The following is a 19468-nucleotide window of genomic DNA, read 5'->3' on the forward strand; positions in this document are numbered from 1 at the left end:
AGCCAGTTGACCTGGGTGGACAGTGCAGCGTCGATCCAGTTTCGTGTGACATAAGAACTGGGAAAGAAAAATTGAGAGTAGGAGTGTGTTATAGGCCTAATGACTCTGACGAGTACAGGTAACCCTTGTATAACGCGGAGATTAGGTTCCAAAAACATCACGCATTATATGAGGTTCAGGTTTCATACAAAATGTAGGGTGATGTTCCGTAGTGTTTTTTTAATTATAAAAACAACAATGACATTCAACATAAACATATTTTATTCATTCAAGAATTCATGTAACTAACTATTAACAAATACATAGCATAAAATTATAAAAATTAGGAATTGTACATAAATTTCATTACACATAATGCATAAATTTCAAAATTAAAGAAATGGATATTTTAATCGTCATCACTGTCTTCGGAAAAAATATTTCGTAGATATTCTTTATTTACGAGTGGCCGGATGTCGTTATCACTTGAAATCTCTTCGACATCATTTGTATAATTCTCACTGGGTACTTCAGCTGGTTTTCTTATCAAAAAGTCGGTAATAAGACCTTGCTTACCACTATGCTGCAATTTTTTATTAAGTTCATAATATAGAGCTAAACAACTGTCCAATTGTCTTTTGAATTTTTCTGAGCGCTCTGTTGAGGGATCATTATCTGTAAAATAACTTCCTAACTTTTGTGCCAAATTTAATCCTTCTGCTAATTTCTTTAGACCCTTTAACGGACTCAGCACAATCAGAATCTTCAGTAGAACTTTCCTCACCATTTGTATTTGGTTTGCCATCTTCTATTAATTGAACCAATTCCTCCTCATTTAAATCTGTTTCTTCATCAATTAATTCACGAATTTCATTTTCAACCATATCGGAAAATCCCTTGCCACCACAAATGTGTACCAGGGTTTGTTATACGACTTAGCTCAGCATCCACAGGAGGTATGAAATTTTGATTAAGGACGACACCAGGTCATATTTTTTTCCAGCAACCTTTCAGTGTAGAGGGTTTTAACTCCTTTACACATAGAGATATAATTTTTACGCAATTAAATATTGAAAACTCTTTCCACACTTGAGGCAGTGTCATGTTTGGATTAGACTCCATTTTTTCCAAAATTAATTTGAATGTTTGATGAATATAATACGCTTTAAATGATGAAATTATCCCTTGATCAAGGGGTTGAATAAGTGATGTTGTATTAGGCGCCAAATAAATTATTTTAATATTCGGATGGGTTACATTTTTTGAGTGTCCTGGCATGTTATCTAAAATTAATAAAATTTCAAAGTCGATATTCTTTTTCTTTGCGTATCTTTCTATATCAGGCACAAAACAGTTAAAAAACCAATTTTCAAATATGTTAGCTGTAAGCCATGCCTTTTTGTTGGCTCTCCAATAAACAGAGAGGGTGGACTTGTCAATTGCTTTCATAGCACGAGGATTTACAGATTGGTTAATTAACATTGGTTTTGTCATGTTTTTTTTTTTGGTAGTTGTTGGCGCATAGGCTTCTGTGGCCATAATGCACCTCCCAAGGTTTTTGCAGTACTTTGATCCAAGCCCGAGGCGGGAATCGAACCCACGACCTTTGGGTTGCCAGGCAGGCACTTTACCCACCCGGCTGGTTTTGTCATGTAATCACCTGACGCATTACTATAAAGCAGTAGAGTAATTCTGTCTTTAGAAACTTTGAATCCAGGAGCTGTTTTTTCATTTTTCGATATATAAGTACGTTTTGGCATTTTTTCCAGTTTAACCCAAATTCGTCTGCATTGAATACCTGGTCTGCACTATATCCACCTTCTTCAATGATTTTTAAAAGTTCTTCTGGGAATTTTTGGACAGCATCTACGTCTGCTAATGCCGATTCTCCTTGGAGCTGAAGATTATGCAAAGAAAATCGCTTTTTAAAATTTTCGAAAAACTTTTGAAAAATCTTGTTCAAGTTCTTTTAAATATTGATAAATTTTGAGGGCTTTTTGTTTAATAAGGTTTCCAATCAAAGGCATTTTCTTGTGGGTGCAATCTTCAATCCAAACCATTAGAGATTTTTCCATTTTTTCGATTAAAATATCGTGTACACGAGCAATGCACTTTGCACTTATCGTTGACTCAGTAATAACACTATCTCTGATTTTCTGCTCATTTTGTCTGATTGTACGAATTGTTGATTCATTTAAATTCAAAGTCCTTGCAACAACTCCTTGTTTTCTCCATTTTTCAACTGATCCAAGAATTTAATTTTTTCTTCGAGAGAAATTAATTTTCTTTTCAATGTTGGTTTTTTTTTTCCTTCTTTTGCAGTTTTGGTGGCCATTACTATAAAAAATAAATTTTTTATTTGCCAAGGGGTATTCCCCAAATAAATTCACTATTTATAACTACTTGCGCAACAATTAACTCTTTATAAGGTAAAAAATTGACACTACACAAAAAAATATGTGTGTATGCACTTGCGTACACATATATTCGGTTCTGGCAACTACACCTGTTATACAAGCAGACACAAATTTAACGAACATAAAGTTTGATTTTTAAGTTGCATTGTAAAAGTGTGTGAAAAGAAGCGATACAACAATTTGTAAATCACGTTATATCGAAACCACGACTGTGTCATACAAGGGTAACCACAATTTATAAACCGCGTTATATCGAAACCGTGTTGTATAGGTACCACGTTATACGAGGGTTTCCTGTATAATGAACAACTATACTGAGAAATCAAGTGGGCCAGTAAATCAGATTGTCTTCTAATGGGGAATTTTAATTTCCCAGATATTGACTGGAACTTGTGGGTTGGTCACTTGCACACTAGCAAGGTTTTTGTGGATTTATTGGATGATTGGTTTCTACAGCAGCATGTTCGGGAAGCAACTAGAGGGAGTAATACTCTTGATCTGATTATCAGTAGTGATTCTTCATGCATTAAGAATCTGCAGATAAAGGAACCGCTAGGTGGAAGTGATCACAGTATGCTGATGTGGGATTTACTCAAAGAGGTAACTACCATCAGGGGTAAAGAAAAGAGCTTTTGCTTTTGTAAAGGTGACTACAGTGGTCTCAGATATATTTTAAATTCTATACAGTGGGATCAACTGATGATGTTACCAATTCTAAATGGTAAGCATTCAAAGAATTAATCTTGGCAGCTACTAGGCTTTTCATACCAACTAAGAAATATTGTTCAAGGTTTAGGCCTAAATGGATGTCAGATGAACTAATGAGACATATGGCAGAGAAGAAAAATGCATGGGATACATATAAATTAACAGGTGACAGAAGCCTATGATAGATACAAGTTGATCTGTAACCAAGTTACAAAGGAGGTTAGGCAGGCAAAGGCAGATTACGGGAAATCTTTGGCAAAGGATGCAAAGAAAAACAGCTAAGAGTTCTTCACTTATGTAAACTCTAAAGGAAGGGGATGAATCAGATTGATCCACTTGATATCAATGGTTTAACTGTTGATGATCCTGCTCAGGTAGCTAACAAACTGAGTATTTTGTGTCTACATTATACACAAGTTCTTCAGGGAGGGGAATGCCAGAAGTGTATTGAACTCTGGCTGTGGGCTAAATGATTTTGTAATAACTGAGAGCAAGTGGAGCAGAAAATGTTGAAGATAAACACAAGAAAGGCATTGGGGGTGGATGGGATCTATCCAGTTAGAGGCAGCAAAGGAAGTAAGCAAACCCTTAGCCATAATTATGAGAGCTTCATTGGACTCTGGAGAAAAAGGGTGACACAAGTAATTACAGATCTGTTAGTTTAACTTCTGTTCCAGGGAAATTAATGGAGGCACTGGTTAAAGAAGCATGGCAGGATCATCTAGACAAGACTTCAGTTATAGTTCGGATAAAGCATGGGTTTAAGGAGAAGTCTTGTCTGACCAATTTGATTTGATATACTATGATACAGTCACAATGGACCTGGATGCAAAGAATAATTTTGATATCATATATTTGGATCTTAGGAAGGCTTTTGATACTGTTGCACATGGAAGACTGCTGTACAAATTGGGGTAGTGTGGCATTGGGGGCAAATTGCTGCTATGGATAAAGGGATGGTTGAGTGGAAGAAGACAGAGAGTGGTAATCAATGGACACTACTCTTCATGGACAAATGTTATTAGTGGAGTCCTCCAGATTCAGTGTTCGGTCCATTGTTGTTTTCTGTATTTATTAATGATATTGATGAAGGTATATTAGGCTTAATGTCTCTAAGTTTGCAGATGATACGAAGGTTGGCAGGGTTGTTAATGACAGCACGCTACTGCAACACGATCTAGAAAAGTTGAGCAGATAACTGAGACGTAGCAACTGAAGTTTAACATTGACAAATGTGAAGTACTGCATATGGGTAGTATGCAGTACTTCACATTTAATGTATGAACTGTGTGGTACTACACTGACAAATCCAAATTGTTATATTAGGGCCACCCGTAATTTCTTACAACTACCCATATATTTATTTGTCTGTAAATTGCATGTGTTCTCTGATCGATTTGCCTGTTTGCTGGACGAAAAAAACCCCAATTTCTGGGGGGGGGGGGGGGGGGGTACCTTGCTATTTACACCCAAAACCGACTAACTCAGCCACGGAGTGAAAAAAGTCCATTAAAGTTCCTCGCATCATCGACGGAATTCGAACCCGGGTCTTTTCCACCCAGTGTGGGAAGGACACTGACGATACCACTGTGCTACCCACGCAGACATAGGTACTACACTGACAGTGGTAGAGAATGAAAAGGACCTGGTAGTAATTGTGCAGTCAGATATGCAGGTTTCTGAGCAGTGCAGAAGGTGCGCAAGAGTAGCTCAGGTGTCTTGTCAAAGATATACAGGAAGTTTTCTAGCAGGGATAAGGAGGTGATTATCCCCCTGTATAAGGCAAAAGTCAGACCACACCTTGAGTACTGTATACAGGTCTGGAGGTCTCATTTTAGGAAAGATGTAGAGCTGCTGGAACGAGTACAGAGAAGGGCAACAAGATTAGTGATTGGAACAAAGGTTGCTCTTAAGAAGAAAGGCTTAAGTTTTACAAATTACAGTGTCTGGAGACTAGAGATCTGTGAGGTGATCTGATTGAGGTGTATAAGGCCTTGAATGTTTTGAGCAAGCTTAATTCTGATGGAATTCTTCCTCTTTCCCAGATTGATCACCTGAGGGGACATAAATTCAAATTGAAGAAAGACAGTTGTAGAGTAGATGTGTGGGAACAAACTTCCATATGTCATTGTAGTTGACAGCTTAAATAAATTCAAGGCAGAACTAGACAAACATTTGAAGCAAATGGATGGGTGAAATGGGAAGGGTTTTTTTTGGATGATGCCGTATAAGCTTGCTTTCTTGCATCATATGCCTCTACTAATGCTAATGAGGAAGAGAATAGGAAAATGTTAGTACTTAACATACTTACCCAGGATCGATCGGGCTTCTTCAAATTTGTTTCCCAAAACAGTGCATTTGCACCATCAATTGCTACAAGAACTCGAAACCTGTGTAAATAAATGCACGAGTGAATGAGTAAAAATAATCTTTCAAGAATATATAGTGTAAATAAGTGCAAGGCTGTAAACGACCAATGGCCTTCCCCATATACATTTTCTTATGCATATTTATAATTTATATACTCTAAGCTTATTTGCAGTGCATTTGTTTTGAACAGGGTCTTGTTTACAAGCTGAGAGCTGGTTTTAGCTCTCAGTGCTGACAATATAACACTATGAACAGGACATTTTCATGTAGTGAGGCAACAAGTACTGGAGAGGGGCAGCATTTTCTTATTTGCAACCTGGTTCTTAATCTTGACATGGCCTTCGTTTTGAATATTTAAACTTAACAGCAACAATCATTTTTTGTATCATCTGTTTTAGTACAGCTGACTGACATCCTCTTCTTGCTTTATCAACATCATTTTCATATCTGCGATATACTAGTTGGCAATTTATTAGGCAGCCATTGGTGTTAGAGAGCATCACAAAATGATGAAAAACATAAACATGAAGTACTAATTATGTTGTGGCTTCACAAATTTATTATTATTATTATTCATATATTAGTTAGCAAATGTGGCTCCATTTGCTAGTATAAAAAATAGCAGTTATGTAGAAGTATGAAGTTAGAACACTGTTCTGTGTGAATCTGAAGGGAAAAAAAATTTATTGAACAGCAATTGCTACTCTTTGAAGTACAGGCCAAATAAAAATACAAACTATATACTCCGCAGTAAAAGACTGAAAGAGAATAATTAAAAATAGAATAAAGTGACAACAAAATAAGTGGGGAAAGAGGGGGAAACATTACTGTTCTACCTTTCATACTTCCTATATTATGTTACCTGCATGTAGAAGACTGTTTTTCAAATCATATTTTATGTAGCAGAGTTTTTGGCATTATCAAGGGAAAAGTATGACTGGCATCTATCCTATATAATCAAAGCTATATTTTTACTTCTTTTCATATTCTTAAAGAACTATACCACCTGCAGAATGCTTAAACTTGTTAGAAATGATATTTGACTATGGAGCTGAGTATAGAAAAACATTATAATAGGACCTAAAAAAAAAAATTATATATGTATACTGGCATTCAAATAAAGTGCATCACCTAGGAATTTCACATTTCTAACCCTTTTTCGCCAATGGTATGTTACATTAATGACTAGCAACACAAATAGAAATATAAACAAAAGATATTTATTAATAGTTAAGGCAAAGTTAAATAATATTTGACAGGTGCTCTCAAAATATTCCAAAATGAGCATTTGCAACCTTTATACAACAGTTTTGGTAAACACGACAATTATGGCTGAAATGTTATCAGAAGCCCTCAATTTGCTTGAGTTTATAATTTTAAATGGAAAACAAAATGAAAAGTTCACCAGGTGCAAACTAATATTTAGTTGAACTGCCTCTGGCCCGGATGACAGCAGCACACCGTCGAGGCATTGACAAGATCAATTTCTGAAGATAATCAATTGATAGTTCGTGGTTCCAAACACAAATTATGGCTTCCTGAAGTTCATGAACGGTCTTTTGTTTCTTTCTAGCAACTGCAGATTCTACACGATGCCAACAGTTCACTATAGGATTGAGGTTCGGGCGGTTTCCTGGCCAGCTAAGAGTTATAATGGACCGTTCTTCCAACCATTTTTTCACCTCTAACAAATGTAAACATATTACTGTTGAACTCCTAATGCAGAAATGAAGCTAAAATAACTACAGAAGTGCCTACTTACACTTTTTGCCGATGACAAGGAGCAGAGTCGTCCTGAAAGATGCAGTTACTTGGCAGGTTGAAACAGTCTCTAATGGTTGGCAGCAGTTTGTCTTCCAATATAGCCAGGTATCCATTGGCATTTACAGAACCTTTTATAAACTTCAGGTGACCTACTCCATGATATAAAATGCACCCCCATATCATTTGGCTGGTAGGGAATTTCACTGTAGACACCATACAGTCTAGATCTGTGGTTTCAAACTGGTGGCCTGTGGGTCGCATCTGTCTCCCCGAAGCAATTTTACACGGCCCGCAAATACATTTCAATTATGTATTTGTTGTAAATACAGTGCTTATATTCACTCTCATTTTGTTAAAAAAAAATTCCAGCCCGTCAGCTGCTTTCAGATTGTGCATTCGGCCCGCATGCAATTTGAGTTTGAGACCACTGGTCTAGATGATATCCTTCACCACATCTACGGTGAATCGTTTGTCTCCCATCAGAGCCATGCAGGTTGAATTCCTTCTCATCCGAGAAAATAACTGACTTCCACTGCCCAGGGGTCCATTTGACATGCTCTTTACACCAAATTAATCAGGCCTTTTTCATTTTTTGTGTGAGGAGGGGCTTCTTCTTAGGACGACAAGTCCATTTTTGAAGAGGCATCTTCTGACTGTTACTGCACTTGCTACCACTCCTATATGTTCTTCCCATTCTCTTTTCAGCTCAGACAAAGAAGCTTTACAGTTTTTAAGGCATAAGCGCTTCAAAACACAGTCCTTTCTTTAAGCCATAGGCTTTCTTGCACCATGCGGCCGTTACTAATACTAATACTCTCTTGGCGTAGAGACTAGTTTGCATCTGGTTCCTATTTTCCTATCAGCAGAACCAGTATTCTTGAGTTTGGAAAGAAATCTACTGACTGTTGACTGATTACACGACACTCTATAAGCAATATGACGGGACGAACGTCCTTCCTCACATAGAGCAACAATAGCACTGTTTCTTCGTAGCGTCAACTGCACGTAACTCGCCATCCTGACACAAGCAAGGAATGACTGCAACTCTTGCAGAGCGTGCTTGTATAGCTGAGAGTAACAGCTGATGCAATATTACATCATCTATGCATGTCAATCTTATCTGATGCAATCTAAGAAATATTGCCATATACTTACATTATTTGGACAACAATTACAATTTTAAGGGGTGATGCACTTTCTTTGAATACCAGTGTATATGTAGGTATGTATGTATGTATGTATATATATATGTGTGTGTGTGTGTGTGGCAGGAGCAGCAGTGCGTAGCACACACTTCTTGATTAGACTGGGGTTCAAGCCCATGACCACCAAATACGGAAAGGTCAGGGAATGACCAGTAATGGCCTTAGTTGCTAATGCTCCTAAAAAAAAAAAAAAACAATCCAATGTGTGTGTGTGTGTGTGTGTGTGTGTGTGTGTGTGTGTGTGTGTGTGTGTGTGTGTGTGTGTGTGTGTGTGTGAGAGTGAGGTAGCAGTAATAAATCTATTGAAAAGCAAGATGATGGAGGCATAAATTGAACAAAATGCCAAAACGAATAGTAGAAAGACAGCAAAAAATGGAAATATTGAAAGCATGAGAAAGAATGTGAATATCCTATATGATATAATTCGGATTATAATTTTATTTAATTCATTATATCATATACGATATTCACATTCTCTCTCTTTCTCCTGCCTTCAATATTTCCAATTTCTGCTATCCTTCTTTTAGTTTTGGCATTTTGTGTAATTACGCCTACATCTTCTCGCTTTTCAATAGATTTATTAATGCTACCTCATATCAAGGATTTAGTGTTGGACAACATTAACTACAAAATTGTATTTTTGTCTTGACACAACTTTAGTTTAACTTCATACAAATAAGAATGCATGTCACGTCATAGAAATGTATTTCTCCAGTAGTTTACAAGTTAGTCTGGGCTATAAGCACATTTCTGATAAACCAAGAAAATGTTAAATGACTTTTCCTTAGTTAATTACAAAAATGTTTATTACAAAATGATTTTGTAGTCAACATTGTCTGATACTAAACCCTCGATATATATATGCTTTTGTATCTCCTGTGCTGCTGCTGCTTTGCGTGCTCAGGCACAACTGTCATATTACTTTTATCTCTCAACTATCACTTAATTAACTTTCCACCCCATTTTTATTCTTACTGCATATATATATATATATATATTATGTGAGGTAAAAGTTAGGCAAAAGTAATAAAAATAAATAAATATGGCTATATAGCTATCATTAGAGGCAGCAAATGCACATCCTCCACATGATGCCTAATTATATCTGATAATTAAAATAAATATGATATTTAAAATAAAAACATCAGCCAGTAGTACGGCAATAATGCAGAGCGAAACAAAACGCAAAATAATATAAAATAAACAAACAGGGAAGGGAAAATAGAGATAATAGGTAGTCGATAATCCCCTGTAAAATTTAGTCAATTAAATCATTAAACCCAATTAATAAAAGGGTAAATTTAAAATAATGCCAATTATAAATAATTTAGCGGTACCCCCCTTGAAGGTACCAGTTCCAAAAAACGTGAAATATCACCAAAAAAGGGTTAAAGAAACTACCAAAAAACTAAAATATCAAAATGATAGACTGACCATCATGCCCCATATCGACAGAGGACCACGAGGCCAATAATGGTCATGGAATCGCTGCATTTCAATCGTCATACAAATCATCGCAAAGGCAGAAATATCGAAGAACCAAACCACCCTTCCATTCTCCGATAGATCAACCAATGCAGAGGATTTGCATGGCGGTGGTCCTTATGCAGCGAAAAATAAACTATAGAACAGAGAACACTCCAGATCAGAGCCACACCACTGACATAATGCAAGCTTAACCAGCTTATATAATAGAAAGGAAAAGCATAGATGGCGGCACAGGACCACCGCCATGCAAATCCTCTGCATTGGTTGATCTATCGGAGAATGGAAGGGTGGTTTGGTTCTTCGATATTTCTGCCTTTGCGATGATTTGTATGACGATTGAAATGCAGCGATTCCATGACCATTATTGGCCTCGTGGTCCTCTGTCGATATGGGGCATGATGGTCAGTCTATCATTTTGATATTTTAGTTTTTTGGTAGTTTCTTTAACCCTTTTTTGGTGATATTTCACGTTTTTTGGAACTGGTACCTTCAAGGGGGGTACCGCTAAATTATTTATAAATTGGCATTATTTTAAATTTACCCTTTTATTAATTGGGTTTAATGATTTAATTGACTAAATTTTACAGGGGATTATCGACTACCTATTATCTCTATTTTCCCTTCCCTGTTTGTTTATTTTATATTATTTTGCGTTTTGTTTCGCTCTGCATTATTGCCGTACTACTGGCTGATGTTTTTATTTTAAATATCATATTTATTTTAATTATCAGATATATATATATATATATATATATAGTTTGATTGTTTAAACTACTTCAATTTTCTGGTATTTATTTTCTATAAAGGTATTAAGGTGTAAACGAAACAAGAGATTCAGTTAGAATGTGTAGTCTAACCTATTCCTGGGGATCTGTAATGGTATTAAAGATATGATTAATACTTAATGAAGTTAAAGTTAAAATTATAATTATTTTAACAAACTTTAAATAGCAATTAATTAATCATCAAATCAATATAAACTAAACATTCCTTTACCTGGTCATCTACCCGCTACTTCATCGGGGCTTTGAGCGGATCGATAGCCAGATTTAAGGAATGTCTCATAATTACCCGTTTCTGTTAACTCCTTATCAGTTTTGCCATTGTATTGAGATTATTTTTGCTCTTATAAATTATTTAGTTAATTGAATATGGATAGATATAATTTAATTTGTAATATCAGATAATTTTAATTTTTAGAAAACTTTAATCTTAGCATCGTAATCAGCAAACTGGTGGAGGAGAAACAAAGCCCAATGGGTAATTATCGGAATAAGGGAGAAGAGTTACACTTACGGTATCTGTTCGTTGGTGGTCTGTCGGAAAAAGAGGGGTTAGTCCCGTTCTCTATTTGTTATATAACAGGGTTGGTTTTGAGTGCGCAGCCGTGCCTATTGTTAATTGATATTGTTGCAGTGCGATGCAATTTGTAGGTCATGAGATGAGAGGTCTGATTTCTACGTAGGCCGGGGGTGGGGGCTGAGTCCGGGTGGAATACTTCCAATTTATTAGAAATTACGTGGTGAAAATAATATATACACCAATTGGTTGTTTGTTATTTACATACGTTGTCTATTGCTATTTACATGAGTTAGTTGTTGCTAATTACATGAATTAGTATTTGCTATCCCTTTGGACTGCGGCAATAGCATTAACGTTGCAAGTGATAAATTGAAATTAATCATTTAGACATTTATATTAATTATTTAAAAACACAAAATATATATATATATATATATATATATATATATATATATATGAAATATGAAAACAAAGAAGTGGAAGTTAAAAAAAAAAAAAAAAAAGAAAAGAAAAACAGTAAGTATATATATATATATATATATATATTACGTATTGTAATTTTCATTACAATTGCCTGATGAATTTTCATTACCTGCAGCTAACATCTTATCAAAATTAATGATTATGCGTATAAATATACTAAATTCTAAATTACAATGCAATTTAATATTATACATTTTATATTATATATTCCATCACATGGTCATCAATGAAAATTCCTTACCATTAGGTAATAAGCTACATAAATATATGTTTATAGGCCCTACAGAATTAAGATAGCCTTTATGGACTAACCTGATCTGTAAGCACTAATACCTATAGTCAAACACTATTAATCGGAAACATTCCACAATAAGCTGAACATATAATTATATATATATATATATATATGTATATATATTTTTTTTTTTTTTTTGTGACATGTTCATGAATCAATTTGCACATCATACAAGCTGAAAAAAGCTGGAGTAACCCATAGAAAAAACTACTCTCCCTATCTCTGCCCGCGATCAACTAACTACAACTCTGAATGAAGAAGGCTTTTAACCCAGCAGTGGTTGTGTTGCACTTGACAGGTTACAGCAAAACCAGTTTGAATGAAAAGAATCTCATACAAAAATTGGTTCGTGGTTAATTGTCAGAACTTTATCTGCCTTCCTTAATATAAAGTCTTACCAGTGTAGTTTTTCAAGTGAAATTTTTCTGTTTATACTCCAACACGACAACCAAGTCAGTGGAGTTTACAATAAATCGTCAATACAAATATTTATCGTATTTAGTAGTCACGGGTTTGAACCCCGGTCCACTCAAGGAATGCGTACAATGCACTCTCGCTCCTGACCACTGGGCTACGTCAGGCCTTTTTTTAAAGATTCTCACAGAGTAATTGCATGAAGATACTTGTCAGGTATATCCTTGCAAATTTATTTGTTTAGTAGTCTCACTACACCACACAGGTTTCCTCATTAAAAAGAAAATGTATAGATATACACATATATATTTAAGGCTGGAAGACAGAAATAAACTTATTAGTTAAAAACTCAAATGGCTAGCTATACATGCCTTGGGTCAAAGTCAAGTGCAATTGCCCTAAGGAGAAAATTATTAAACGTTTTATATACAAATATAGACAAATGTGTATTTTGTCTACATTTGTATAAAAAATATTTAACAGTTAATTTTCTCCTCAGAGTAGTTACACTTGATTGTAACTTAATGGACATGTACTTTGCCATTCAGCTTTTTAACTGAAAAGTTTATTCCTGCCTTCCAGCTTAAATAAATTTCTATACATTCAAGACAGATGGAATGTTCAATTGATTCTTGATGACAATGATCTTGCTTGATACTTTACAGTGACTATTTAGTAGTTTCAGTCTTTAAAATTATCGTATTTTTTATATATAATTAATCAGTTTATGTGCCATTTTTGAATTTTGCATTCTTAGCAGTTATATAAACTTGAAAATGGAAGGAAGTAACAGCTTCATATTTTGTCTATAATGTCATTAATTCTGCCCCCCACCTTTGGGCAGAATTAATGAAAGTTTTGTTTCATTTAAACTAATATTCAAAAAGCACACCATCAAATTTTTCATTAAAAGAAGAAATAATAGCTAAAAATAACATATAATAATACTCACATAATCCATATTATACTATATAATAATACCATACAATCTGGTATACACCAAAGCAGAATTAAAAAAAAAAAAAAAAAAAAAACCTTTCTGCAGAAATAAAAAAGAAAGTTGGACACCTGTCAAACAGAGCACAACCACTGTCGAATTAATAAACTGCTGAAAAACACACAATTAGAATACAAAGTGGAACTCTGGACATATGTGGGACTAATTCCTGATAAGATTACAGGGAATAGTGTTAAAAAAAAAGGAAAAAGAAAAAAATTACATTATTGATGTTAAATATGTCAATATTTAAAGAATGAATTTCCAAAAAAAATCATATATCATTCAAACAGTGAAAATATTGTGTATTTGTAAATTTGACATCAGGCAAAAAAATATCTTAATACATTTTTTTTTTTTTTAATATACTTACTTGCCTGTTTGGGCTTGCAGTTTGATTTCTTTTAGAAGAACAGCAACACAATCAGTAGCATGTTTCGTTCTGTTAATGCCCTAGGATAAGAAAAAAATGAAACAATATTTACTGAAAGTTATGTTTTTTAATAATACTAATAATATAATAATTCACATAACAGTGTCTTAGCCAAAAATTATTACATGAATGCATTTCCGATTTCATAGATTCACAAAATAATACAAAGAAAACATTATGCATTATTAAAAGAAAACCTATACATAATTTTTGACTTACTATTGTGATAGGCACTATGTATATTTTATTTGTAACTGAACTCTCATGGTACGTTAAATAAAGATTATTTATTTATTTTGTTAACCTTAAAATAAAACCTTTCTTCATGTTTGCAGCTGCCACTGCTTTTAAGCAAAATGAAATAAATTGCATTTTCAAATTATTAAACTGTTTCTTAGTAAACTGAAAAAATTCACTTTATGTTTCATCCTAATTTCCACTATTTCAAAAAAAAATAATCACACATTTCATCCTCAAAATGACTGGAGAATATTCAGGGTTGCAACCTGTCCTCGAATTGTAACATTTCTGAACAAAACTCCAATGTTTTTTTAGTCACATGAAAACTGTTTTGTTAAAAGGGGGAAAAAGTAGGAACTGTGCTACATAAGATTTTGGATAGACTATGATGCATTAAATAATGATGATGATGATAATGTTAATAATGAAAGTTAAAAGTCAAGTAAATTGAAAATGGAATTAAATTTTAAAAAAAATAATAATAAAATAATCCCAAACACAAGTTATCCTATCCCCCACCACTCCACACACCAGCACAAAATATAAAATGGAATTCAAATTGAGGAGGTACCTCATATTTACATTATTGAATTAGGAATGAATTAATGTTTCTGACCAATACCAAATTAAATCTCACATCTATAAAAGTTCTAAGGTTTATTCTGTCACAGACCAGAGCAATCCTCTATAAAAGCTTCTTCTTCTTTTTTTTTTTTTAAATTGAATAATGGTTAGTCAGGTTTAGGCAACAGCATAATGTAGGATGCAGAGATGCATCATCCAGAAACTCAAAAAAGTTTTATCCCCCACATATACCAGCTTAGAATGCTGATGAGAGTACACTCACAAAATATGTACATGGCTAAAATTTCATCATGCTCCTCTCAAATTTTGCTTCAAATGAATCAGTAACTATTAAACCAATGGATCAAACCAATTCTGATTATATGCACAAAAAAAAAAAAAAAAAAAACCAAGCCTCACATAAACTTCCTAATCTACCTTTTTCCTAATAAACATGGTCTCAATTCTAATCTCAGTGTTATGTTCAATTATAATCCACTGAAGGCCATTATCCTCTATAATGCCTACTATGCCTACTTTTCTAACAGTCTCAACAGCCAGTTTCCTCAAATATCACTCATCTCACTTATATGAATTATTCAATTTAGGCTCCTTCCATTTTTTGATAATCTTTGTTAGAAATTTCCCAATCTAGAATCTCTCTCTGTCCTTCCTCTGGCTCAAAATCTCTTTACTGTATTCTTTAAAATTCATTTGCAGTTTTCACCATTCCCCAGCCCTTCAAATCATACCATATGAAACTCAGACGTCTTTTTTTATCTTAATTAATTAATCCTCTTTCTTCTGACTTTCACCAGTAATGGTGAAAGTCAGAATTAATTCCTGGTGATTTAAGTGTTCACAAGACTGTAAACCAACTGTATAAGACATAATCATAATTCCACTGCATAAGGTAATTGTAAGACCGCATTTAAAATACTGTCCAAGAAATGGAGACTGCATCTTAAAAAAAAAAAAAAAAAAAAGACTGAATATGTGGACTACAGAGCATGGCAACCACTCACCTTAGAGGGGACCTGATTGAGGTTCGTAAGGGAGTGAGGAGCTAAAAGTGATTTGATATAAAAAAAGACTTAGGTGTTATGATTCAATCTTATGTGGAATTTTCCATGCAATGTAAACAGGTAGCTAGGAATGCATGTGGTGTTTTGTCCACAATTCATAGGGCCTTTACTAGTAGGGAGAAGGATGTCATTATCCCTCTATACAAGATGGTTAGACTGCATTTGGAATATTGTATTCAGGTCTGGAGAGGGTTCAAAGATGGGGAACCAGATTAGTGATGAAGTCAAATCAATGCACATATGAAGAATGGCTTGGAAGGAGTGAACTGCAAAATATGACAAGTAGACATCTAAGGGGAGATTTGATTGAGGTGTAAAAAGGCACAGAAGGATTGAGTAAAATAAATAAGGAATGTCTGTTCCACTGTGTAGGTGAGACAAGGATCGCGGCGGGGGGGCACAAATATAAAATTTCAGGGCATTGCAGAAGACTGACAGTTGCTTCCCAATGTGGTCAGAGGCAGTGAGTCTGGCTTAATTTAAAGCAGAATTGGGTGATTATCTTATGGAAATGAAAATAGTATAAATATAAAATAAAAAATAAATATAAAATTTCAGGGCATTGCAGAAGACTGAAAGTTGCTTCCCAATGTGGTCAGAGGCAGTGAGTCTAGCTTAATTTAAAGCAGAATTGGGTGATTATCTTATGGAAATGAAAATAGTATAAATGTGCTATTTTATTATATATATATTATTTTATTTATTTATTTTTTTGTTTATGCAGAAAAAGTCTCCTTTCTTGCATCATTTGAACTTGCTAATTACTGGAATAAGTTACCTCCTTAATAGTGAGGTTGACAGTGTGGGGAAGAGAGAAACACATTGGTTATTTTCTTTTTTAATTTTTTATATTTATATATGTTTTCTTTATTTATTTATTTATTATTATTATTTTTTTGGCTAGTGCAGCAAAAGCCTGTGGCTTCCTTGCTCAATATGAATAATAAGTCCAGTTAAATTCCATTTATCTTATGTACTGACCCAGTTAGTAAAGAAGGCCGAGGTTTTTGTTATCACTAACGACCTTATATAAATTGTCTGTTTACCTACTAAAATACCAGATGGTTCTAAACATTCATCCAACCTAATATTCAAAATAAAATTAAAACATTAAAATGAAGCAACACTCCTTCCCCTACAGTGTAAATGCATGATTCCCTGCCTGAGGAGGTGCATGCTCATAAGAATGCCACTTCCACAATAAATGAATTTGCCTGCTATCCAGCCAAAGATCAATAGGCTCTATATGATCCAAATGCAAAATGAAAAATAACAAACTAAACTGAATAATGTAATATATGACATGGCCACCAATCTTTAGTTAATATAAAGGAACATAATTGATGAAATGCAAATTTAAATATCAGCTCAGCCAGTCATCAGGTCTAAGCTAAATGCAAATTAACCTTAAACTAAATCATAATAAATAAGGATTAACATAAATTAATTAATTAAATCAACTGTAACAAGGTCACTAAGGAAAATGAAATGACAGATTAATCAACATATAAAAAGAAAAAGCAATTCAAAATTCGAGCAATTCAAAGGAAAAAGGGAAGAGCAGAACAGAAGAAACATACAAATCAAAGAGAGGGAAAGGAAACTAAAGAAAATGCAACACAACATGTTATGCCCTCATCAAATGTAATTTTACTATAAAGGAGAGAAAAGTGGCTATGTCTCAAAGACTATTAAGAAGAAAGGAATGCTAATAACCATAAAACTAATTGTTGCATTAATTTTCTGCATTGATCTTGTAGTAATTAATGTTTTTTTTTTTAAATAGTCTTAGAAACGTGCTATGTTTGTCTTTATAGTAAAGTTACATTTGATATCGGGTAACACAGTCCACTGCATTTTCTTTAATTCATTCTGTACCTCTTTGAGGTATATGTTTCTTCTGTCCTACTCCTACCTCTTTCTTTCATTTGAATGCTCATGACTACCCTTTGTTTCCTTCATTATGTTTTAATTATTTTGTCATCTGGTTTTCCTTAATGACTTTATTACAATTGATTTAATTTACTTACATATGTTAATCCTATTTATTACAGTTTAGTTTAAGGTTAATTTGTAACATTTGGTTTAGTCCTGTAAACTGGCTGGGTCAGCATTTAAATTTGCATTTTGTCTGTTATGTTCCTTTATTTTAACTACAGAGAGCAATGGCCATGGCATGTTACATTACTGAGTTTGGTTTGTTCATTAATTTTCACTTTGCATTTGTGAACTCTATATGTTTGTGGGTTCCCTGTCTTAATTTATTAATTTTATTTATTGTAGAAGTGGCACTTTTCCTTTGGTGGGCATGAGCACATGTGCCTCCTTAGATAAAGGGAGTCACATTTGCACTGCTAGGGGTGAGTGCTACTTGGTTTCTTTCTTATTTTATTTTGAATATTAGGATATCGTGCTATTCAGGTAACAGAATTGCACCCTGCCAAATGTAATCCTGATTTTTGCATTAATTTGCCATATTAGTTTTGTGGTAATTAGTTCCCCCCCCATATGATTTCTATTTATATTATTCTTGGTCAGACAACCATTATAAATCTCTTGATCTTAGATTTGCCTTTATTGCATTACTAAAATTATTCTTGATTTTGATAGTACAAGAGTAGAAAATTGGTTCCTTGTCCAAAGAGCAATCATGATTTTTCTCTTGCTTAAAGTTACTTGACCACAACTTTTGTCCATCCTATCTTTTTTACATCCTTATGATGATTCTATTAGAGCTTTGACTAAAGATAGAGCTGACTTCTAGCATACAACTTTCCTTTAATTCTTATGCTGATTTTGGTAAATCTTTTTCTCCTATCCCATTAATATCAGCATTTGTATATGCTCTTTACAGAAAGCAAATTTTGCTGATGAAGAGACATTTTTTGGTGTGGCATTAATCTCTCATAATGTGGAGCTATCATTAAAAATGGCCTCGGTGCTATTTTACATATAAATTTCCTTTCCTAAATAAAAGTTATAATGCTATTTATTGTAATGGCGCCACTCCCAAATATAATCATCTCATCAACAGGAATCCAGGTATCTTATCAGTAAAATTGACAAGAAGAGAAATGCAATAAGATGTAGAGAAAAAAAATCAGAAAAGTTTGGTGCATGAGCACTTAAAGTCTATCCAAGAATATTCACTCTAACAACAATATTTTCAATGTTTTATTACAGAATTAGACAAAAACAAACTGAAATTTACTACTAAAAAGACAAAAAGTCTTTTGCAATGGCACTGAAATAATTCATAGTGCTAGTCTCACAATATGAAATACCGTGCAAATGGTTCACTGTAAAAACAAGTAAACGAATACAATGCACAATTTATCACTCTTTCAAGGCTCCAAAATCCATACACTCAATGTTAAAGGATACTAAAATAAATAATTACATTTTTTCATGTCATCTTCAATCTTCAGTTCACTAATAGGACTAAAAAATTTCTTCAAATAATTTTCTATAGGCAATCATTTTACATCTATATTTCTTTTAAAAAGAATCCATGCCTATTATTGATGCTTACATGTTCTATAATGGAATGCAAAGGCTGGCCTTCCTCTGCAACTTCACGTTTGCTCCACATATAGGTTTGTGACAGACTCAGCTATAAAAAAAATAATAATAAAAAAAAAAAATCTTTTTTAATATTTTTGCAGCTAAATTAATATTATCAAAGATTACTTATATTATACAATTACAGCTTACTAATCAGCAA

General features: G+C 33.8%; 1 protein-coding gene across 1 annotated transcript in view; it reads right to left on the reverse strand.

The window, feature by feature from the left end:
• The window catches only part of mRpS29 (mitochondrial ribosomal protein S29), a 93021-nt gene that overhangs the window by 15786 nt on the left and 57767 nt on the right, over window positions 1-19468 (reverse strand). Inside the window, exons 7-9 of the mRNA XM_090383392.1 lie at window positions 19277-19357; window positions 13796-13875; window positions 5416-5494 (exon numbers count right to left, since the gene is read on the reverse strand). Coding sequence (XP_090239518.1) covers window positions 5416-5494; window positions 13796-13875; window positions 19277-19357 — 240 coding nt within the window. The remainder of the gene's footprint in view (window positions 1-5415; window positions 5495-13795; window positions 13876-19276; window positions 19358-19468) is intronic.

Source organism: Mastigoproctus giganteus, chromosome 10 (assembly GCF_048544385.1).
Source record: "Mastigoproctus giganteus isolate SK-2022 chromosome 10, ASM4854438v1, whole genome shotgun sequence".
NCBI lineage: Eukaryota > Metazoa > Arthropoda > Arachnida > Uropygi > Thelyphonidae > Mastigoproctus > Mastigoproctus giganteus.